The sequence below is a fragment of the Neopsephotus bourkii genome, unplaced genomic scaffold, assembly GCF_033783945.1.
Source record: "Neopsephotus bourkii isolate Nb327-2 ecotype Australia unplaced genomic scaffold, CSIRO-AGI_Nbou_v1 NB_1279, whole genome shotgun sequence".
Lineage (NCBI taxonomy): Eukaryota > Metazoa > Chordata > Aves > Psittaciformes > Psittacidae > Neopsephotus > Neopsephotus bourkii.
Window position 1 is genome coordinate 3,752,018 of NW_026901764.1, and position 25,130 is coordinate 3,777,147.

General features: G+C 39.5%; 1 protein-coding gene across 1 annotated transcript; it reads left to right on the forward strand.

Moving 5' to 3' along the window:
- Positions 1-831: 831 nt before the first annotated feature.
- Positions 832-23,989, forward strand: MFF (mitochondrial fission factor). The gene is made up of 9 exons (XM_061365198.1): positions 832-1,051; positions 5,361-5,578; positions 6,446-6,618; positions 7,376-7,464; positions 11,486-11,560; positions 14,868-15,026; positions 20,609-20,671; positions 23,387-23,471; positions 23,809-23,989. Exons 2-9 carry the CDS (start codon positions 5,362-5,364, stop codon positions 23,938-23,940), a joined length of 993 nt encoding a protein of 330 aa, XP_061221182.1. The 5' UTR covers positions 832-1,051; position 5,361; the 3' UTR covers positions 23,941-23,989.
- Positions 23,990-25,130: the final 1,141 nt, after the last annotated feature.

The window sequence follows — 25,130 nt, forward strand, 5'->3', positions numbered from 1 at the left end:
ATTTGCTGACACATTTTAAGTCATGCTAGTGCAATGGCTATTGATGTAAGAAAGCCACAGTTTCATAGGACAGCTGCTGTGAAGGTTACCAGCCTGTCTGGCATGCAGCTGAACCAGGGCCTGGGGTTTGTGAAGCGTGCAGTTGCCTCTGAGCGGTAGCTAGGCAACTACCTCGCTCTTGGAAAATGCTCCCTAAAGCAACTGGCCTTTTGCCCTTGCACAGACGGGTGGAGTGCCAGGTTCATCACAGGCCAAGCTAGATCTTCCACCCACTTAACACATAATTAGGCTTTAAGTTTGCATATTACACAGTATGTTAATCTGCCACACCACAGAGACACTGAGCAGCTCTTGCTTCTTGACAGCAGTTTCTTAACAGTCAACACTCTGGAGATGGCTGGGCTGCAGGGAGCAGTTCTGGCAGGAGTGGGCTGTTGCGCACAGAGCAGCACAGCTCTGAAGCCAGCGTTGCCCTAAGTAAGTTCCTTCCCCCTGGGCACCATTAGTTACAGCCATGCTCAACCGAGGAGCTACAGAGACACAAGGCCCCCTGCTCCAGGGCTGCACCGCGCTGCGCAAGCGCCGCGCAGACAGGGCGATGGCGACAAGAAGCTTCGGGGACGAGTTTGCTAAACAGAGTCTCTCCATGCAAAGGCCTGTGCCGCAAAACACACGGCACCACCGGCCTCCCTCCCCCGCTGTGACCTTCCGCTGCAGCCGGGGGACGCGCCCCAGAGCGCCTGCGCGGCTCCCGCCTTCCCTCACTAAAAATGGATACCCTCCGGCTCCCCCGCACGCGAGGCGGCAGCGAGAGTGGCTTCCGCCCTCTGTCGGTCACATGACGCGAGGTCTCAGGCCCGGCAGGCCGTACGGGAACCCGATGGGGACAAGCAGGCTGGGGTTTGCGTCTTACCTGAGCGGTGGGGGGAAGGCGTGTTGTGCAGCTTAACGACCACCCCTCCTCATCCGCCCGCGAGTCCGGAGCGCAGCAGGAACCGCCCGGCAGGGAAGAGCAGGGCTGGGCTCGCCAGCCGACCTCCTGCCGCTCTGGGTGAGTACGGGCTGCCGGGGCCTGGCGGCAGCGTCTCCAGGTTGTCCCGGGGGGCCTTGGCCTGGCCGCGGGCCTGCAGCAGACGAGCCTACTCTTTCCGTGATCTCTCAGAACGATCTGCCCTCCTTAACCCGTGTGGTCCCCCCGCGACTGTGTCCCATCTCAGTCGTGCCCCTGGGACGCAGGTCCCCTCTTGCTTGTGTCCCAGTCCGGCTCTTCGCCCCGTGCCTCGCCGCTGCCAACCCACCCCCCTAATCCCTTTACCCCATCCCGGAGCACTCTTCGTCTCCCCGAACGCTTCCACCTGTCGCTCCGCTGGTTGTCGCCCCATCCCTCTCGGTGCCCGCTCCCGCACGCCCAGTGTTCCCGGCTTGTTACTGGAAATGTTTGGATAACGGGGCAGCCAGTCTGTGCTAAATGCTCTTACTGGTGTCGCAACCCAGTCAGTATGTGGTTGTTTCAGAGAAATGGTTGTCAGACTGGGACATGGCTTTCCTCCTAACATTCCCGGTATTTTTAATGTTGAGAGAAAAAATAAAAGATGTTTTGTGTTAAAACCTCCAACTGTAGTAAAACAGACTTGAAGGAATGCAGCCCTTAACGTTCTTGGGATTCTGCTGCCTTGTTCCTGTGTAATAGATACACGTTTTGTTTCTCATCATCCTTGTGCTAAGGCGAGGGGGTGATGAATTTCCAAGGTTCAACACATGCAACCGAAATGTGCAGAGCAACTTTTGGCATTTAGCCTATACCCAGCTCTCCCTTCCCTCCAATTGTTCTGTTTATTTCACAGCCTCCAATCACATGCTTCTGTGATACATGTTCTGACTGTTTTAGGGTACCATAATAGGGTCTTTTGGGTGCTATAGTGCATGTCCTTCTCTTCCATTTTGCTTGTCAAAGGATATCTTAGACACTTGCCACAGAAGCACTTTGTAGCTTATGTGTACTTGACCAGACTAGCTGTTAAGTATCCGTACCGGGAACAAGCAGCGTGGTAGCTGGAGAAGTTACAATTAGGTGTAGGTTGTAAAGCTTGCTCTGATCTCAGTGCTGTTACAGCTGTCCTGTTACCAGTACTTGGTTTCACATATCTCTGATTAACTTGGTCATCCGCAGCATGCATAACATTCCCAGTTGCAGCACAGATATGGCTGATGTCTGATTATTGCCAGAATGCTGATGAACGGTCATCCTTCAGGTTCTTATGCATTGCTTCATCCCTGTCTCTTCTGCTTATGTTCTTTTTTAGCAGAGGGAGGTACCCTTCTTTCTGAATACATACAATTCATCCTATGTAACTTCTCTTGCTCTCTGTTCCCTTATCCTAGCCTCTGATGGTGATTTGCACTTCAGCTGCTCTGTCCTTTATTTATCCTGTGATTGTAATAGTATTTTTATTGTTTTATCATTCTTAAGACTTCTATCTTCATGCTTCTTTAGAGCTACTTAGTTCTGTAAATATCAATTTTAAAACCCTCCTTCTCCCCAATTTATTATTCATGAATTCTATAAAATGCCTTTGTGTAGCAGGAACATTACAGAAAATGTAAGTTTGATTTCTGTTATCTTTAAATAGCTCAGGGTTTTCTTTGCAAGCTCTATTTAAATATTTTTTCTGTTGCTGGAGTCTCACTGTTTCCTGTTTTGCTGTTCCTTTGTAAAAGGAGTAAATATTGAAATCACTTTGAAAGCAAATACAGTTCTGCAATACAGATATGCAAAGTAGATGAGAAGTAGGCAAGAGTAGGAAAACATGGAGGTATTGTATCTTTAGGTCCTTGGCAAGTACAGCTAAACCCATACAGTGCTATTTAGTTTTATATATATATATATATATATATAGTTTGTAAAGCAACCACTGTAATGCTGTCCTCTTTTTGTGCGTGTTTTACCTTAGAGCTGGAAAGCAGTTGTCGCTTATGTACAAAGCAATGCCAGGCTTTAGGAAAACTGTGGTTTAAACATTGCTGCAGTATAGTGATACTTGATGGCGAAAATTAGACCCATACAGGTATTTCCAAATGAGAAAGTGAACAAGCGGTGGTGAAACACCTTTTGTCAACTCTTGTGAGCAGTAACTGTTCTTTAAGCTGCTGCCAGTAGATATTCTGAGTACTCTTAAGTTCTTAAAATGCAGTCTCTTTATTGACATTATGATTTTTACTCCTGTGGAACTGGGAATGATTTACTGATCATAGACTGTTTTGAAATGAAAAGCACCTTTTGGAGTGTGGAAATGTCAGAAGACTGTGTACTTTGTTCATGTCACTGGCTGATCTCGCCAGTGTCTTGCAAGAATTTGCAATACTGAAAGGTAGAAACAGAAATCCCCCAAAGTAAAATGTGAAGAATTTTGAAGTGTCAGAGCTGCTTAAGCACCTCTTAAACTCCTGTAAAGTTTTTAACTAAATGGGTCTTTCCAGTTTCTTTCACTAGATACTTACAAACAGTAAAAGTTAATACAGGTGGATTAAATCTGCATCACTTCAGGTATTTAATTTCTAAATATTTATTTACTTATTTTTAAGTTTACATAGAACAGTGACTTTCTTGCCTTCTGCCTGACCCCTAGTTCTCCTACTGTATTACAGTGAGACTTTGAGATGAATGAGATTCTTTCATTTGATCTCTAGTGGTAGGAAGTCCTGAAAATAACACTGAGGATCACAGGATGGATTGGCAAATGGATTACATCTTGAATATACTAAAAGTGTGCATTTAATACAATGTTACACAATCCACATACTTCTGTGTGCTTCTTTCTGTTGTCTGAAGGTTGTTATTAGTTTGGGGTTTTGCTGATAAACATGGAAAGTATTGCTTCTGTGTGAGGAACAGCTTCGGTATGTCTCACCTGCCAGATAATGGTCTGTACTGAGTCATTTTGTTTGTTAAGTTCTGCATGTAAAAGCACACATGCAGCAGCAGAAGTGGCCTTGTTGCCAAAACTAGTAAAAGAATGTACTTGCAATTATCATGGCAAAACTTGCCTTTTTGCCAAGACAGATTACTTCATTTAGGGAACTACTTCAAGCACTAGAAGATTTCTTGCTAGAGTAAACTATATTCACATGTGTGTAAATGTATGAATAGAAATGTATATTTCTCTCAATCCTAACCCAAAAAATAACTGTTATCTTAGTTTGAGCTGTTGACAAGGCCCCTCAGCCATTGCCTGGATGAAAAGAGTCTCGCAACCATGTATTCCTTGCAGCTCATAGTTTCTGCTGGGAGCCCTTTTCTAGCCCTGCTCCAACTGCAGCTGCAGGATGTCCTTCTCTGAATGGAGGCCATAACCATAATCTCAGTCTGAGCCATCAGCTAGGCCACTTCCCAGGTGAGCTACTTCTCCCAGCTACCCGAGTTCCCTTTCCAGCCCACCGCTTCTATCAGCAGCCTCTTTCCAGCCCACCTCCAAGGTTTTTCTCCAGGATTTTTCTCTCAACCTTAAACCTCAGGAAACCCAGTTGTCATCGTCTTTGATAAAGCTCCCAGTAATTACCATATTAGGGTTTCTCACAGCCCAGTTTCTAGGAAATTCCCTTGCTGTTTCATATGAAATGCCCTTATTTTCCTAGGAAAACGTATATATAAAGTATTGACAAACCCGCTAATTTTAAATAAAGTCTTGTTCTTTCTCTGTGCATCTTTTATCTGCTCTGCAAAAGTTAAGATATCAATTTGCAGAAAAATTCAGAATGAGAAGTTTACAGGGTTGCCTGTGGTTTGGGAATGGGTTATGAATATGCGAGGTTTACTAGCTGATACGACAGGCTGTTGATAAGGAACTTTATCCTTGTAAGATGGAGTGAGATCTGGGTGACTGGCATCTAGCAGAAAGCTGCCACCCAAGCCTAACCTTTTCTTTTGTTTCCCTATTTTAACATGCAGTTTTGTAAGACTTCATTTTCTCAAATCCCTGTACACTGAATCTATGTAAATATTGATCCTACCAACTATTTCTTGTTTGTTGGTTTGTGTTTCTTTTTCTGCTAGCCAGTGCAGGAGTTGTACATTCTTGTGCAGAATTTCTGTGGGTTGTTTTGTCACAGCTCAGTTTGAAGACCCTCCGTACAGCTTTGAGCATTGCCTACAGCATCACTTTGCTCTTCTGTCATTGCCCTCACCTCTCAACTCCTTCTGACCACACTTCCTATGAAATTTGTCATATAACTTGTTTCTCAAAATAAGTCTGTTTATGTGGGATCACCTACCACTTGCCCCGTAATCAAAATGAAGAGCTTCCTTTGCATACTTTCTGCTGGTTTCCTGTATTGCTATTACAGATTTGCTTTTCTTTTGTCAGAATGAGTGGGGCTGCATTCCCATCTCCAGCTGCTGAGATGGCAGAAATTAATCGCCTTCAGTACGAAATGGAATACACCGAAGGAATCAGTCAGCGCATGAGGGTCCCAGAAAAACTCAAAGTAGCTCCTCAAAATGCTGACCTTGAGAAGAGCGATGAGGAAGGATTTCCAAATGCCAGTGTAACTATGCAGGTTCCAGAGCGGATTGTAGTGGCAGGTATGTCTCCGTCTCAGTAAAAGAACAATAGGTGAGAATTTAAATTAGTTTCCTAAATTTCTGCATGGACAAAAGTATTTATAGATATATATTTTTTAAATAAAAGCCTTGTGGTTTTCAAACATTTATTGCTCATCAACTTTGACTTGGGAAGTTTCTTAAGCTTTGAAAATGTTACACGGATAGTTTTGGTATAGCTTGTAGTGGAGACATTTAACAAAATATGAACAGGAAATTTAATTGCTGACTTTTTATCTTACTGCAGAAAAAAATGTTTTATTTATTTACACCTGATGTTTTTTAATTTACTGAAAGCTAAAGTAAGTATGAGAAGTTCTGGGGATGTACATGTTAAACATACAAAATATGTTTAATTATAATGAGAATGCTAATTATGTTAAGGATCTGTCTATTATTTAGTGGAATCTATTAATACTTCTTTAGGATTTATGGTCATGGGATTTACAGTGACAGATCTGGGATTGCTTATAATTTGCAAAGTGTGTGACGTGTATATTTTATGCATTGAAAGAGTGACATATTCACATCCCCAGTCAGCTTGTTTCTAACCAAATATGCTATTAATAGGAGAATGTCTTGAGATCAAAAGTGCCCTCACTTGCGGTAACAATTGATGTTGCTCTGGGTTATTCAGGATCGCTGTTCTCAGAGAATCTGCTCAGATAATTGCTAATTAATATGGTCTTTATGAGACCTTAACACTAGTTTTTAACATACAAGCCCTGTTAAAGGTATGCTTAATTATATAGCATAGTCAGGGGAAGTAACCGATGTGATACCTTTTTGAACATTAGCCTTCATGCCTCAGAACAGCTTGCTTTCTGTTGACAACTAATGTTCTTGCAGGTAATAGTGAAGACATTCCATTTTCCAGACCACCAGACCTTGACCTTCTTCAGTCTACTCCATTCAAACCACTGGCATTGAAAACTCCTCCCCGTGTTATTTCACTTAGTGATCGACCACTAGATTTTTTGGACCTAGAAAAACCTCTACAGCAGACACCTCAGAGTGAAGAGGCTAGTACTTACTTTGTTTTTTTTAATTTACTTGAAAAGCATTCTACTAAAGAAAGTAAAATAACTGGTGGTTTCTTTACTGTGGTGCAGATCTACTTTCTGCTAACATAAGTTAGGAAAATGTAAAATATATTTTTATTAGCATTGTAGTAGTTCTAATTATGACTCTGAAGTTCCATATTTAACTGGCAGATGGCTAGGGGTTGCCATGCTCGGTAAGCTTACAGAGTACTTCCAGAGTCCTTACAAGTTCATATCCTTTTGATTAAAGAGAAAGCTGCAGATTTTTTTCTATTTGCAGGTTATCAGAAAACAAGATTCTTTTAACATGCATAGTTAACCTCTGGATTCATGACCAGATGACACCACATAGAGTTAGTGAAACTGAAAAATGACTTCAAAGAATGGTATGACATTAGGATCTAGGTGGATGATGGTAACTGACATGTTTAAAACTGAAAAATATTTAGGAAGCTACATATTCTGTAGACTCGTACAGTAGAACTAGATTTCTCTCTGGTGATAGGAAGTAGATCACATGGATAGGTAACAGGATTTCAACAAGTTTGTATCTTGGTTTTACATGTTATGAGCGTCAGATCCTGTCACCAATTGTCTTCCTCCTAATCACTGTGAAACACAAAAACATGCCTTTGTATCTGCAGGCAGATCTAACTTGCAAATCTCTAATGCAAGTTACTAAGTGCCTCCTGGAATTCCCTGTCTTTTATCTTCTCCTTTCTCTGTTTTTACACAGATCCGTGCAGTGGGAAGACTGAAGAGAGAACGTTCCATGAGTGAAAACGCCACTCGACAGAATGGCCAGCTGGCCCGAAATGATTCCGTGTGAGTAGAGCAACAGGGTGCAGGGGCACAAATACAGCTTTACTGCATATTTTTGTTGTTCCTTATCTCCTTGTTATTTAGGGGTTTTCCAACTAATATTTTGTATGGTGTGGCAAGTGCATAATTTTAAAGATCAGAAGGCCAGCATTTTTCTTAACTTTTATGTTTTTTGTTTAGGGAGATGACTCATTTATGAAATATTTTCTTGCAGTGTTTGTGGGCTCACAGCTGGTTTCACCAGTTACTGTGAATTGTTACTTCAGATTCTGAGCTGGTGCAATTCTCCGTCCCCTTCCCTGAATATTCAGGAATTTGAGTTCTTTGTGCATCAACATGTTCCTGGTTCTCTCCTTGTTCATGTTGTCACAGTTTTCCTTCATAGAAGAAGGAATATATATATATGTATTCATAAATATTTGAAAGCAAATAAAAGCTACTTATTCTCTGTACTTAATGTATTGGAATCTGTGAGTGTATAGCTTAATTTTTTGAGACCAAAATGTCAAGTAGCGTTTAGAATTGGAAACTTCATCTATTGTTACCATCTGAGGTAACAATTCTTATGGTGCCTTGTGAAGTAATGATGATCTATTTATTTTTTTTTATTAGATATGATAATCCTTGATTATTCACTGTTTATTCTGAGAGATAGCATCTTTCCATCTGGCAATAACTGTTTTGAAATGCAACGCTTAAGAATCTTGTATATATGAATTTTAATATCATGGTCATCATGGCTTGACTTCACGAACAAAGACTTGGCATTTTATTTTATTTTTTTAATATAGCTACCGTAAAGAATACTTTCCCTGTTGGAAGTATCTTAAATCTAAGATCTAAAAGATGGGATTCATCTGTCCCAACGTAAACTGTATAACACTATTGTTAAATCACCATAAACTTCATTTTCAGTAACTAGAGGGAAATAAGTGCATGTCCTACTTACGGTTTACCTATTTTTAGTCTAAAATAGAATTATGCCCCAGAAATGTGTTTTCTGTTTACAGCAGGAGCACGAGGAGGTACTATATGTACTTCATATTTGTCTACTTGTTAGTCTAAAACTGATAAATGCACTCTGATGCATGTTCCAGACATGTTATAATTCTCCTTCTCTTCCTCCACATCTTCATGGGAATATTGTTGCATATCTTCTTTCTTAATCAGACTTCTGTTTCATAAAAGCTTGCAGATTGCACATGTCTAGGTACTCAAGTCTGCTGAGTCATATCTATTTGCTGACATGGCAAAACTAGATTCCTGTCCTTAAGGTCCTGATCAACTCTATCTCCAGATGTTCTATCAGCCTACTAAGTGCCCAAGTTCTCTATGGTATCCTGTGGTCATCCAATTATGGCCTCTTGGACCAGACATGCTAGAATTTCACTGTAGGAATGGCCTTAACTTGGCTATCTGATAGTTTGCACATGATGCCTGCTGAAATAGATAGCCTTCATGTAATGGAAGTTCCTTGTAAAAAAGGTTACCCCTTGCCATGTTACCAGCTCTGCTTTGCTACTCTTTCATGTATTGCCTTTAAAGGAAAAACAGATGGTATATGAATTCTTGGATTTTTTGAAATTCCATTATCCTTGCTTCCCGGGTTAGTTTAGTATTCTGAAAGTCATGGGCTGTGTCTGCTCAGTCAGACATCTGAGAAACTGTCAAGATCAGCTCTGACTGGATGCATTCAGTTGCTGTCAGATTTCTCACATAACGTTTGGACTTCTTGAATCTGAAAATCCTAATTCTGTAGAACTCACCTGTGTGATTTGCTGTTGCTCAGTAGCTATATATAGAGTTACTGTTTTTAAATGGTCTGAATATTATTTGCTGTCCCAGTTTATGAACCTACTAGCAGTCCTTCAGAGGCTTAGCAATAGAATATGCACCCAGAATCCTTTAAATTTAAAAAGGATGTGATCTGTGACTCAGTTTATCATTTACAAAAGCCAGGGAATTATGACAGATCTGGAGATTAGTTTACTTCTCTTGGTGTCCATGCTAGTGCATGCATGGTCTGTCAAATAATGTCAAGCTTCTGATGCCAAGCAGTTTCCATTATCAGTGTCTTTTAGGAAAATTATATAAGCTTTACATTGATCCAGGTTCTCTTCTCTTTGTCTGTATGAAAAATAACAGCTAGTTAATATTGAGCCTGCTGTATCTGCACTCTCTTCTGCCCATGTGGAAGAAGCTAACAATCTTCAATGCAGCATCCACACTTGCTAACCTGCAGATAATGTATTTTAGCAGAACTTCATTTATCTCTTGGCCTCCCAAGTACTTGTTTTCTTATGACAGAAGATATGCTGTGCCTAATGTGTAGACCATCTGCTTTGAAATTGTTGAGGTTCCTAGAAATTGCTTCTTTTTCTGTCATCGTTGCTGCTTCTGACCTTCTGAACCAGTATGATCCAAAAAAAGAAATCACTTTGAACATGCTGTGGAACTGTCAATGATGCCAAGTCTGGCATTTCTCCCTCACCAGGGTTTTGTCAGTCTCGAAGTGAAGATTGTGACTATGTACCTGGCTAACTCTCAGGAGGATATTCCGTGAATTCAAATTACAAAAACCACAGTGTTCATGGTGGAATTTATATGGCTCACACAAATTCGGCCTTTTGTACTTGATGAAAAAGATATCTATTGGCTCTTGTTTCCTCACGATTTGGGCCACAGGACATACGCTGTATACTGAAAAAAAAAACCAACCAAACCAAACTCCCCCCCCCACCCCCAAACTAATTCTGCAAGTTTCATGTAAATAAAACCAGAAGTAGTGTTTCTACAAACAAAATTATTAAGGAGGCATTCTGCTTTCACTCTGTGGTAGCTACTTGGAGAAGCTGCCCATGCAGAAGTGTTATTGTACAGCTCAAAATAGGTATTACAAGAAAACCTACCTGCTTGATGTAAGTTATGCTACCTTAGATAGTACTAGGTATCACCTAGTTCATGGACTACTATCTCTAATAAGAGATTCACAGTAAATGTGGTGCATGTCTTCTAAGTTTAGCTTCCTTGTTGACAAATTAGACCATTTAAGTAGGTACATTCTACTACAAATGTATTCTTTACACCACAGGAAATGTAATTGTACTCCTGTTACTTAGCTCACCTTGGAATTTCTTTGTCATCTAGAAGTACTGTTTTTTTCCAGTGGTACAAAACCACAAGAAACCATCTGCTTGTAAAGTCACTTCCAGTTGCTGGCTAAAAGAAATAATCTTTGTTCTAATTTCTGTCACGATACGTTGCTGCTTCATCAAAACTGGCTTTACTTGTAAGTTCATATAGCGTCTTTGACAAAGATAAGTTCCTTATTCCTGTGCTTGTTGGTGTCTGGTTCACATCTTCAAATAGGAAAGAGACTCCATGTTTTACTTGAAATAATTAATTCCTATGAAAAAAAATAATAAATACCAAACCCTTTGGTTTATTGGTGTGGGGGTTTTTTTAATGCTTGTATCATACCTCAATTCAACATCCTTGATAGACATGATAGTCTACTTGGATGCCATGATGAGGACTCCATTGGAAAGGTACATGAGGCATTGCCTTTTAAAAACTTTACTTTCTAAATGGGACTATAACACTCAAGTTTTAATCAAGGACACTGTTGTCCTCCTTGGACAGAACGTTCAGACCTACTGTGCACATTCCAGTGCATGACCTACAAAGTGACAGGATGAAATGTTCTGGGATAATTTGTCATGTTGAAGCGAAAAAGTTGGCTGCTGTCTATCACAGTGCTCTTTACATGGTACAAACAGTTGTTTCTCTTCTGCTGTCTTTCCCTTCTTGTCATCCAGTTGCATGCAGAGACAGATCTGGGAATTTTTTGGAAGCTGAGTTTCACCAAAGACAGTAATTCTCAAATGCTTTTAAAAACCCTGAGACTAACAAGTAGGGACATGCTTTACAGTAACTGTCTAGCTGTGTAGCAGTAATGACAGCTCTCTAAATTACAATCCCTTTATAAGGATGCTTACTTAAGAGATTACAATTATTATTCAAGGTGGCACAGATCAGATACTGTCTCAAGAAATAAAATGCCACGGTTCCAGTCACCTCTTTCGACTAAGGATTGCACGTAAGCCTAAATGTTACTTAGTATATGAAAATCAAGAATGTGTTTAATTATGTTGCTCTGTGCAATACTAATCTTCTGACTAAGTATCTGTAGTTTAGAATATAAAATTTGAAACGCCTTTGCTACACTGTATGTGTGATTTCTAATTTTGCTACAGGGTTTCTCAAACTTGGCCAAATAGTTTTCCTGTGTAAAGAACATAGGGAAAAATACCTGACAGCAAGTGAAAGGGGCAGCTTAAACTAAAAACTGATTTTAAAGCTATTTTGAAATTTCATTTTTCTTTAAGTTTTCTTGATTGTTTGGCTGTTTTTTAATAACTGGAGAATCAATGTTTTTTTGGTGGCCGTTGTCAGCCAGTGGTGAGAGCAAGGATTCCACTTGCACACTGGAAATCAATAAACCACCAAGAGTGCATGGAAAAGGGGATGGCATTGAACTTTTTTTTCTTCTCCAGCCTTTCCCTCAGGAAAACGCATCTCTAGAGCACTCAGTTGCACAGTTTGAGAAATTCTGTTCTTCGTGCAAGCTGAGGGGGAAAAGGTGATGGTGTGCCCCTCTGTAACAAGAATACAGTGTGTGTGGTTGAATCTAAAGTAACCTTAATTAGTTTAATCTGTTTACCTCTCATTTAATACTTCCAGAACTGTAAGTCCAAGAAATACCTAAATTAAACCCTGTTTACATCACACATGCTTTGAGAAGGTTTAGGGGAGATTACTAAGCAAAAAGCTATAAAGTAGAATGTTACTGTGCTCTTCCATAGTAATTTCTGCAATTCCATGTTTGTTTTGGTTCCAGACTCTGGAGTCGACTAGTGTTTGTAACCAGGGAGTACTAAAATGAGTGTCTGGAGCTGTACATAAGAATTCTTTTTCAGAAGCTGGAAACAAAAATATACCTAGGAGTACGACCACTTAGCTAGAAACAGAAGAGAGAAGGGGGATAGCCACAAGGTCTTACGATAAGCAGTCATACTAAATGTTACAGGATTTTCCTTGTGCTAGTATCTTTTTCCCCTATATTCCTTAATCCTGATATTTGAGACCTTCATGGAATTATTCCTCCTTTGAAACAGAAAGGAATAGAGAGGCCTTTCTCAAACTATGCACATTTAGAAGGATGTAAAAATTAGCAATAGCCTTTATGGAGAAGGTATGAGTAATTTCATGTAGCTGTACAGTTTAGCTCATATCCAGGAGCAAATAGCTTTCAATCTTTTAAATAATTAAATCATTTAACAAACTAAATATTCTCTTAAGTAAGAATTAAATAATATCTTAAAATGAAGTAAACTCTTGAAACGGCCTTTTCTTACAAGCTGCTTATAAGCAAGAAGCATAAAGTAGTGCAGAGACTAGACCATGAGGCTAGGAATTATCCAGTTCTGAAGCCTGCCTTGAATTTTCCCTGTAATACAGAGTTTCTATTTAATCAGCACATAGAATCATTTAGGGTGGAAAGGACGTGTAAGACCATTGAATCCAACATGTAACTTTAATTTTCTTCTGGAGAATTTTGTGCAGTTTTAGTTAAATGGTTTGGGTTTTGTTTTTTTTTAGTAGCTAGAGAAAACTTTATATGCAAATAACATTACTGTGGTATTTACAGCAATGCCATTCTGGACAACAGGAATTCCACAACATCTTCTAATTTGCAGTATGTCTAAATACTGTTTGTTAAGCTTTTTTTTTTTTCTTAAGCTGTCTTTCCACCTATTCTGTAGATCTCTGAAGTGATGAATAGGAAAAATTACTTTTAATGTAAAACTTGCTGTGAGTTCAAGCCTCAACTCTACCCTCATTTGCATCAAGCCAGCAAATACACAAAGAAGTAGAATTTTTCACAAACTCACTTTAGTGGCAATATTTCCGTACTTGCCCCTCCTTCTTGGTATTTTTCTAGTGAATATTGGCATTTCCAATGCATTTCAAAAGTATAATGTGTGGGTGTGACCATTGCCATTGATTGCAAACTAGAAGTCATCATAGATACAGAAGAAAGATGGATTCTACAAGCCCTGGAGAGTGATAAAAGTTGTAAAGAAGACACAGATGTTGATTGATGTCTCCTTCTTTTTACTTTCTGTTGTCCAAATGTACTCTACAGCAGCATGAAATATATTTGCAGCTTAGGTAATAAGTAATGACCAGTTTAAGTCAAGCACCAGCCACTGCTGTCTTTGCATGTCTCCTGAAGCATGGGATGGCTGAACTCTCCTGTGGGTAACATATAACATGCTTTGAATCTGCCTTTTTTCAATTGAATTTTCTTTCTTACTCTATTTTATGATCTTGGTGCCAGCCAGTTGCATAGCAGCTTTCTTCAAAATAGGAGTATCCATAGAGTCATGACTCATCCAGAGATTATCCAAATATCAAACCAGCTTTCAAGTACTTGGTCACTAATGCTTTGCTTAATTTCCTTATAACACCAAAAGCGGGAAGATTGGCATTCTAAATCCAAAAACTGCTGGAGCAAATCACAAGTAGCAAGGAAATGTGTTGAATTATGAATGCCTATTCTTGGAATAAAATATATTAGAAATTTCTCTTGATGTGTGAAGGAAAATGTGGGTAAAGTCAGGTTGAACGTAAAGAAGCATGAGCAAATCAAAAGCACTTTATCAGAACTAATTTCTGTCGGACAGAGATGAGGTTTGCATAATCCAAGTGGTCACGTTTGAATTTCAGTCCTGTGGATTTTAACTATTACTTTTGCATCCTAGTCAAGAAGCCAGATCATGTCATTTGTTGTCTCAGGGATACGAATTCTCTGCTTGCTTTGCAATTTCTTGTAGTTGCCTTTAAACTTTGTTCAGTGCACATCAAAGTGCAAACCAAAATACGATCTTGATCTTTAGTCACCTCTTGAAGAAAAATTTTGTTGAAGAGGCTGTGTGAGATTCTCCTCATTTGAAAAAGGCTTGTGTTTTTAAAAGAGAAGTGTAAGATTTATTTTTTAAATGGCAGTGCTTTTAAAACACTTTCCTCTCTGATATCAATGAGGACTTGAATACTGACTTCAGCAGGTACAGACTTAGTGATCAAGGACTTTCTAAAACTAACTTATATAACTAAGCAAAACTGTGTCCTTGGAATATTGTTTGCGTTTGAAGAATATATATGAATGTAGCTCATGATCCCAATGCTACTAGAATTTGGGGGTTTGCCTTACTGTGGTGGGAGAAGGGTAAACCAAAAGCAAGCAATAAGCATTTTGGAATGGGGTGTATCTGAAAAGCTTTTTTTAATTTAAAATCTGACTACAGTATTTCTCTCTCCATTTGCTATGCTCGTACGAACAGTGTGACACCATCACTGCAACAGGCTCGTATCTGTCCTCCCAATATGTTACCTGAAGATGGAACTAATCTTTACTCTGCTCGTGGCATTTTGTCGTTTATCCAGTCTTCCACTCGTAGGGCTTACCAGCAGGTGTTGGATGTGCTGGATGAAAACCGCAGGTGATTGGTTGTCACTGATTCTGCCAGCTTTTGCTGCTTTTTGTTTTTTCTTTTCTCCTTTTTAGTGGAGTTTGGTTTTTGTTGACAAAATAATGAGATGAAATTATTTGGTTTTGCTTTCCTTTGCTTCCACTATCCATAAGCAACTTAATTGTCCAAAATTCACATTTCAAAATGCTTCTGTTTCAGTCAAATATAGCATTGTTTTGATTTTCTTCCAAATAAAAATCAAAAGAGGAAGTGTTAGTCTGTGACTGCAAACAATTTTGTGTTCCCAGATTGTCAACTATTTTTTGCAATTAATACTTGACCCTAACCCTGCAAATTAGTTAGCCTTGTCTTCTGCTTTTCTGTTGGTGAGCAATGGTGCAAATCAGTAAGATTGGGCTGATGTTGTCATAAAGCATTAAAACTAATATGCAGAAACAGGGTAGAATATTATGCAAGGCATTGTAGACTCTGCTCTTGATAATGTATCAAGACTTTAGGCTGTTTCAGTTTGTATTTGGAATAGTTATATCTGATTGATGTACAGCTGATGGTGATGGCTTTGCTGGATGCTGAGAGCAAGAAAGCCAGTGTACACTGAGAAGCTGTTTGCTCTTCTGATTAATGCTGCCTCTGGTTTTATGGGTAAGCTAACGTGAGGTAATGAGCTGAAACAAGACTCAAGGCAATCATTGTGCAGTATTTCTGTTCTCTTCAGTGGATTTTTTCCCACTTGGACTGTTTTGCCACTTTGAAGTGTTACAAGAATGGTATGTTTAACAACACAGAAACATCTATAAAGACTAACAGTGGCAAAAATAATTTACAAAAAGCAATTTTCATTTCAATACTGTGCTAGGACAGAGGGTCAGGTAAAAATGGCACACAGTTAGTCTCTAGTGTAGGGCTAGCTGAGACCTCTACAGCTTGCCAAGACATTGAATTAGAGGAGATAATTGGAAAGAACAGTGTGAGGAACAGCTCATTCCTCCTGCAGCCCATCAGTGTGGCCTGTGCTAGGAAGCTCTTTGAAATTTGCCTTCTGCCTCTGGCTGCTAATATCCCAGCAGCAGTCCTCATAGCTAGTAGTGTGAAGTTAAGTGATCTTCTAGTTGTTTTGCTAATAAAATGTGACTATCAAGCCAATCTTACTGTGAATGTCTGTGTTTGCAGTTACTTTCCAAATGAGCACCTCCTGTAGCTCACCATGTTTGCTGACCTGACAGTATATAAATGCCTGCATTAACATTTTGTATAGAACTCCAGTGTTACTGGCCTTTATATTCTTAAACTGGGACTTAAAAAACTTTGATGCTTGTCAGCAGTTGAACAGCAGTAATACGTTTTCTCTTTGTGAGTACTAAAAAGATAGAATTACAAGTTTGCTTTGTTTTACAAAATTAAAGGTACCAGAAAAGAAGGCATCTTACTGTCTGTGAATAATAGCACTTATGGATATTGTGCCAAGAGTTCTTGTTAACATAGAGACTGAAATTCTAACCCTTCCCCCAGTCTGCAGCTGAAGCTAACAGGTTTTATTCCTGGCTTCCATTAGGCATGATATTCCCCATGTTTTCTTGGATTCTGGAAAACATACATATACACATGGAAAGCATACACTTTCATCTTACTTCAGTTATCAGAAAGCTTCTGGGGTTCTGAATCATTCAAAACCAGCATTACTCTTCCTGGTTTGGGTTAATTTTTGAGATGTTCTTACTAACCTTCCTAGAAGACTCAGGAAACCTGTTTCTAGTTCTACCAAACTAGTTTCTAGTTTCTAGTTCTACCAAAACAATGAAGTTTTCAATAAGGTGAAAGTGTATTCTTTGTGATTGGGTGTTTAGATACCCACCGCTATTCTACAGCTGGCTTAGGAATGTGAAATTTGGATGATCCACTTGCATGGTTGCAAAATAATGCTCATTTTAAATTGCTCCAAACCTGCACTCTGTTCTTTTGCTCTGTGTAATGTGCTTTCTATCTCAAAACCTTATCTATTTAAACATTTGATGCTTAATACTAGAAGAGATCTTTTGAAATGAACAAGATCTGTGTTATTCACTGGAAATATTTTTAACCTGTTTCATGGCTTGCTTTTTTTTGTTGTTTATTTTGTTTGGGCTTTTTGTTTTGTTTTGTTTTTTTACAAAATTATTTTCCAATCTACTAAAACTGCTAATGGTAGGTGCTGATTGTACTGCTGCAGATAATGAGTTATGCCTAGCTTAGCTGGCACTGGCTGTTTAAATGGGCAACAATTTAATGATGACTGTTTACACTGTCTGTTTACTCTTGCATTTCCTTCAGCTTGGACAAGGGCAATAGGTCAGTTTTGTTTTCCAGTTCTAACCATTTTTCTGTTTCAGTTTCTGTTGAATGACTGGAGGGCCCTATACCTAGTGTCAGTCTCTTAAAGACTGATATTTCATGCTCCAGGCAACAAAACCAAAACAAAGGAAAAAAAACAAACAAAAACACAAATGAAACCCAAACCAAACAAGCAAAAAGCAAACACACCAAAAAATGCATTTAAGGGGGTTTTAGTGATGTCTTAAATGCAGGAGGAAAGGCAATTTCCTATCTGAACAGAGTTGTGTTGAAATCTGTACTGTACTCTTCATTTTTTGAATCAATAGCTTTTTGTTCAGGAGGAAAAAAAAAAAAGGTATTTATTTCTATTGGCTTTCTTCAGGATAGCTGTTTCTAAAAAGCCACTGTCCTTAAATGTCAGACTTCAAGCACATAATCATATCCTGAGTTGTTATGAGATCATTCTTTATCCTGAGCAAGTTAATGATATTTTTCATGGCAGAAATAAAATAGGATGTGAGTTAACACCATTGAAGAGGGCTACATGTGACTTGGGAGTGTGGTAATACAGTCCAAAACTAAAATGAAATGGTCTGCAAATGTGTAGGAGCCTGGGAAAAGCAGTAGCCCTTTGCTATGTTGAAGTATAAAGCACCAAGACAAGCGAGGAGAGCAGTTTCATCCAGTCTCTGATTCTTCAGTCCACCAGTCTTTCTGTACTTCAGAAGCTGAGCTTTTTACCCAGTTAATGTCCAGAACATGTCTGTAAAGCCCTACTGCCCATTCTTACAGCCTTTCTGAGATTTCCAGGGGGGGTTTAAAGTACAGCAGTAGGTGGACATAGCTGCTACCTCTGCTGAACAAAGACAATATGCTGGTCTAAGTCCCCTGTCGTCCACAGAAATTACGGAAGTTGGATGCAGGTACCTAGATTGTCCACACCTTGTTGTTCTCCTCCCAGACCATGTGTTTATGATTGCATCATTAGTGTGGTATTTCCACTGCATGCTCCACTCTAAGAAGTGGAAGACAGACCAGATTTAGTTGGTTATTGCCTTATTGCCTGTTTTCCCACTGTGATTAAGTTATATTACTGTGCATTCCATTCATGTTACAGGCTGCTGATGTATTTGCAGTGAAATAGTGAAGTGTTGAGTACACACGGCCCTGGACTTATGGCTTCTTCTGATCATGTCTTAATGTTTAGAATGAAATTGAAAGAAGTAGCCAGAAAATTCTGTTTTAATATATTCTTATTCCCTTTTTAACAAGAAGGCTGTGTATTTAGTATCTTGACTGTATTATACTTGTGCATTCTGTATTTACCAAAAAACTTGCTGATCTCAATTATGAGGCCAGTGTGATCTACAGAATGATTGTTTTGTTGTTGATGCATAAAACCAAGCAAGTAAAAAATGTGGGAGAGGCAGGAGAATATTCTGGCAATCTGTTTGGGTCCACCTGTAAAGAAATAAAATGGTAACTGCAAAGAAAAGGAAGAAATCAGGGCAGCTTCTTAACAGCCTGGCTGTGTTGGGAAGTGGGATTGAGGACTTGTAAATACAAGTTTCTGATTTGCACAGATTCCAGAGTGTGCTCTAGTTTTGTTTCTTGTTACAGCCTTCAGCTACTTTTAGGCCTGTGGCTTTCCTGGGGATGGGTAGTGTGAATAACTATTGATTAATTCTGCAACAGTTGTAAAACCTTGCCACAAAATACCACAGAAGCCAAGAGTTAAGAGAGCATTTGAGGCTTATTGTTCTAATTACACAGACACTGTCCTATGTCAGATGGTGGGGGAAGTGCCTGCTGGATACTGACAAGCTGGCCTTCATGTATCCACCAATTACAGGTGACTTCTGTTTGCCCAGAAAATCTGCTACCTTTTCCATAGCTGCTGTTTGCTGAATTTCTTACTCTTTTCTCAGAGTGCTTAGTTTTAGCATCCATCAGACACGACTTGAGGCTAGCTGGATTATTTCTCTGATTAAAGAATAGGAATACCTTTTCAATAACTTTCTACAAGACCTCATGCATTTAGGTAAAGATATTCTCCTATTGTACATATTGGGAATGGGGGGTTCCATTTGGTAAAACACATGATACTGTTTTATCTTACGTACAAGATGGAAAAACACTGTGGCATGCATTTTTGGTGCTGATTAGAGTAGGTCCCAATCCCAGTAAGTATTGTATCAGATAGCAGAGTTTACTAAGGCTCCTAGATTCCAGTCCTTGTAAATGAAGCCAGGGGTTGTGATATTTTTGCATGGTTCTTTGCCCATTTTCAGGGCAGGCCACAGTGTGCTCCCAGCCACCTCAGCACCAAGCCTCTTCCTTCTACATGTACCTGCTGTAAAGATCTTCACATACGTAGATTCTCTTTGTCTTCTGTTTCATAGCCTGAAGTATACATGGTTTAAATGCATGGTACAAGTACCTCTTATTGGCTTTGGGAAAATGAAGGAAACTGAAAAAAAGATCCAGGCTCTTGAATGGTTTGTTACACAGCATAGATGTGGCACACTAATACCTCTTACCAGAGGTACTGAAAAAGACATAGTACTGGCTTTGTCCAGTACCTTCATCCATAGAAGGTACTGCTGGTATTCTCTAAACACAGTAACTTCTTATTGCAAAGTGAATGTATATTATATAGTTTCAGCAACATAAAAAGCTCTGCCTTTTCTTCCTGTCTGCCTAGAAAGAAAAGGAAAATAAATTGAAAGAGCAACATTTGCAAGGATATTCATACAGTCCACTTGAAGCATTTAATCACCTCTGCCTGGACACTAGCTCACGTTTTCTGAATTACGTCTAGCATAGGTGAATAAAGAAAAGACAAATCTCCCATTTCCCTAGAGGGAAGAGAGGATGATTAAACAGGTTTTTATATGTAGATACAAGGTTATTTTTTTTTTATTGTTGTTGCATGGGGTTTTGATCTGGAGGTGAGGTTTAACCTGAAGTTTCCTAGGGTTATTTTATAAGGCTGATAACCTCCGCCAAACCTCTGTTCCAACAGTTTGTCTTCCGTGAATGAAGCAGTATCATCAAAAACTTTGCCTGCATGTTTTAGCTAAATATTCAGTGTTGATTAAATTTCAGAGAAATAAGAGTGTAATATACAACAAAATAAATAGATATATTGTGTTTAAACATCATACAATCTAGAGTGGAAGAATTTTGATGTTCCTTTGTTCTATGTGGTTTATCTCTTACCTCTCTTTGTCATTTCCTGTTTCTGTCCTGTGCTTTCTATCTACAAAAACCTGCTGTAGGCCAGTGTTACGTGGTGGGTCAGCTGCTACCACTTCCTCTAACCCTCATCATGACAACACCAGGTAAAGCGTATTTTTTGTTAGTCATGGTCCACTAATTTAGATTCTAAAATTCAGACTTCTGCTTCCCTTGTGTCTAGTGTCCTTATCTTAAAACACTGCTTATTTCTGTCCTCCCTCTCAACTTCAGATTCTTCAGGCCTTTACTCGTTACTCATCCAAGTCACCTGCAATGACCTCACTTGTCTATTAGATACAATGAGCTGCAGAATTCTGACTCAGTGTGTCAGGGGAGGCTCTTAAATTACATCAGCAGTATACTGCCAGTATTTGCTGTTTAGCAGTGAATTTCGTATTGTTATTGATAGAAAAATTGGTCTTGATGAATGAATTGGTCACCTTATTTTTCCCAGGTGTTCTCCGGTAATATGCCTGTGATTGTTAGTTGGGGCTGAACGCCTTTTCACTGCCATTGTCTTGGTGGGTTGACACTGTTTCAGTGAAACTGCATGCAAGATTGACACATAGTTCAGGATGAAGGGGAAAAAGAGCCCCACATCTATTGTTCCCATTTGTCACTGCTTCTGTGTCTTTATTGAAATGGAGATTCCTTTTCTGCTTATGTAGACACTAGATGCAAGCAGGCGATTCTTCTCTAACTCAGGAGTTAAGTTTTTGTAACAGTCCAAGAGATTATCTCAAGGGATTTCTTGCTGATAACCCTCCCAGTGTAATACCTGGAATGGTTTGGAAGTTGCTAGAGCAGTAGTGACATATAGTGACTTTATATTAAATTTATATGACGTGGGAGGGAGGTGTGCCCATCTCACTGCAATGATGAACCTCTCTGCTTTTCCCAAGAGATGGTGAGGGACAACTGCAGCCTGGATCTGGTGGAATTTTCTAATTTTTGTTACCATCTACTGCAAATTAAAAAATGGCTGCAAGAAGACCCTTCTCAGAAATCTCTTTGGCTTTCGGAGGAGCTGTAGTAGTAAGGAAAACCTGCTTTATTTGTGTGTGTGTGTATGTGTGCGTGTGTGCAAAGCTGCAGACTTTCTTTAACAGTAGGAATGTTCACAATAATTAACTTTAGTTTGCTTTAAAATAACTTTGCTGAGTTAGCAATGTGAGCTCCACATCACTGAGGAAATTAAAAACCAAACCCCAAACTGAAAGAACTACAAGTAGTATAAGTAGGATAAATGAAGTGAATGTTTGAAGTCTTCTTAGAATGAAATTAGTAATAGTCTTAATGAGGAAGTATTTTTCTAAGAGAAGGAGTTGCCAAAACTTTTCTTTTCTTTTTGTCCCATGGTGTGTTTTTAAAAGAGCTGTGACTATTGACAGACAATTAGTTATTTGACTTGTCCTTTACTTAAAAACTGTTTCTAGCCTGATCCCACCTGGAGAAGTTTTCCCTCTCACTGTATACCCTTCAAGGTAAAAAAAACACAGATCAAATCTCTTCACAGAGAGGGTAATCAGGCATTGGAACAGGCTTCCTAGGGTGGTTGTGGAGTCACCGTCCCTGGAAGTGTTAAAAAACTGTGTAGATGAGGCCCTTAGTGACATGGTGTAGTGGTGCCCTTGGCAGTCCTGGGGTAACGGTTGGACTCGATCGTCTCTTTAAGATGACCGTTAGTCTTTTCCAACCTAACTGATTCCATGATTCTATAATTAACTTCCTATCTTTCATGCAGTATTGCTCAAGGTTCTCGTTGTCTAACTCCAGACTAACGCATCTCTCACTTAGAAACAGCAACTGCTATTTAGAAACAATACATTAATGAACAGTGGTATGTTAATGTGAATGTAATTAATGTAATTAACCGTGAATGTTAATGATACAGGGAAACCTGACAATTTGTCAGAAATCTTGCCTGAGCTGAGGGTGTTCCATAGAAGTTTGCTGAAAGTGATGAAAGAACATGCAGTGTAACAGTAGTGTCTGCCCGTAAGTGCTTTCTGCAAGCTTCAGGAATTCTAGTTGTATTCACATTAGTCAAAGTTGACCAATAACTGTCATTAAATACTAAACATTCTTTTAGGCGTATTTTGTTGAGAATTTGGTAGATGTGACATTATTTTATTCAGTTTAGGTGATCAAACACATACTTTATGCAGACTTTCTGCCACTCCCCAACCAATAATAACTAACCCTGGGGTTACAGTAATGCTTTCTCTGAATCGCTACCTTAAGAAAACTGAGAGGTGCTCTAGGAACAAGCTATGCAAAGTGGAGCAAGCAGTGGCTTGGCACTAGACTCTTTATTTGTGAAGTTCTGTGCCTAAAATACTGAGATGAATGTGACTGAGATCATTAACCTCATTAGGTGTCCACTTGCGATATTTAAGTAGGTACCAAGCATAAGACACCCAATTCTCTCCAAGTCTTCATCTGGTTATTTCTAATCTGTTGCCAGGCTTCTTGCAATGTTGGCATTTTAGCTTATGCAATTTTTAGGCTTCATTAATCAGTTAAATGACTAGGAAGAGGCTTTTGAGAGACCACGTGACAGCAAGAAGTCTGTATGGAGAACCTTCAAAAATATTTAAACATGGGGAGCGATATACCTAGATTCAGTCAAGAACTTGGTTCATGTGTGTTTGTGCTTTATTCAGTTAGGATCCGATTGAAATAGACGATTCTGTAAAAGCTGGAAAAAAAGTTTTATCATTCTTCTCTCTGTCGTCACCAAAAAATACATCTACTACAATGTTGATAAAATCTGTTACTTTCTAATCTTTGTGTGTACTATCTCCCTTATTTGATAGATCTGGTCTTTCCAGCTTTGATACTATGCTTGAGGGAACACCAGATGACATGACAGTTGTAGATGCTGCTTCCTTAAGACGACAGGTATGTAAAGCACTAGTTGATAATAAAACGGGGAAACGTTTTCTGTGTGGCTGCAAAGGTATCCATAATGGATACAGTGAGGAATCCTCTCTGTACCCCTGCTGGACTACCCTCACGTATCCTATATTGTTCTGGGAATCTGGAGAACCCAGCTCTGTTTCTGTTCCTACTTATTAGGGACAGCAAGATCTGATCACTAGTGATTGAAGGCAGAAAGTCAAATTATCAAGTGTTTAAAAATCTTTGTCTGAGATACTAATTTTACATGACTATTCAGAAGCTTCTAGAAAGTCTGACAACTTTTAATGAATTCTTAAAAACCTTTATTTATTTTTAGATAATCAAACTTAATCGCCGCCTACAACTTCTGGAAGAAGAAAACAAAGAGCGTGCTAAGAGGGAAATGATCATGTATTCAATAACTGTAGCTTTCTGTCTACTCAACAGCTGGCTTTTGTTTCGGCGCTAGACACAGCTCGGGAAGATTTAATTGTTGAAAAGACAAGAAATTCACAAAATTCTTTGTTTCTGTTTCTGAATTGTATGCTGTTTTATAATTCATACACTGGAAACTTCCACCACAGATAAAGGCTATAGACTTGCAGTGTTAAAGGGACACCTTGTTGTTCAGTTATAATGTATTTAACAGATTTGCATTGCAAATACTTGCAGTATCCCTCTTTGCATGCTTCATTGTAAATATGGATCATCTGATAGAAACTTTGCTCCATGCAGTGTAAGGACAGTGATTTACAGGATTTTACTGGATTTACAGGATTTACTGGATGTTTTTTTGTGGTAGGAACAGAACAAATGGAATGGGTTTGGAAAATAAAAACAAAGGAGTAAAAAGTGTAGGCTTTATTGTTCTGTTGTTAGATGCAATTAAACAGGATTGCACTAGTTTTCATTTAGCCTGAGTAGTTTAAGGTGTGCCATATTCCAAGGAGCCTGTCGTTTCATGAGTATGTTACTTGTTCAAGCACATGTTCAGGTCAGGTAATAACAGGAATTTTTTGCTAACATGCAAATTGTCCAGAGGTGTGTAATATGTAATTTTTTTAGTGTTAACTTTGCAGATGTTTTTCTATAAAATACATTTTTAAGCAGGTCAGTGTGTGAGCGATCAAGGTCATGGAGTATAAGATACTGATGTAGTATATTTAATAAAATTATCAAACCCCATCCAAACCATTGTTTGATATAATTTTAAGAAAAATTTGAGGGTTCATCTAAACTACGAGTCTTTGACGTAAGTAGTAGTGATGGTCTGAGCAACTCAAGAGCAGCAGGTGCGCATCCAGAAGCCAGCTGCAGGTCTGCCATCTCCCGCGTGTTGTGGCGCTGTTCTGGTGTGTGTGTGGCGGGCACACAAGTAGCGGAAGCTAGCCTGGTGTCCCTATGTACTGCGGTCTGTTTAAACATCCCATGTTCTTGTTTCTCTGTGGGCCCGGAGGCACCCTGCACAAGGCGGCTCCGGGCAGAACCCCGGCCGGCGCCCATCGGACTCGGCGTGTCAAACTCTCCCTGCAGAAGGACGCCCGACACCGGTGGCCTCGGCCGGGCTGGGCGGGTGCCGCCGGTCTGCGATCCGCTGCAACTGGAGGAGCTGCGAGCCCGTGCACCGCGACGCTGCTTTGCTCGAAGCTTCCCGGGTGC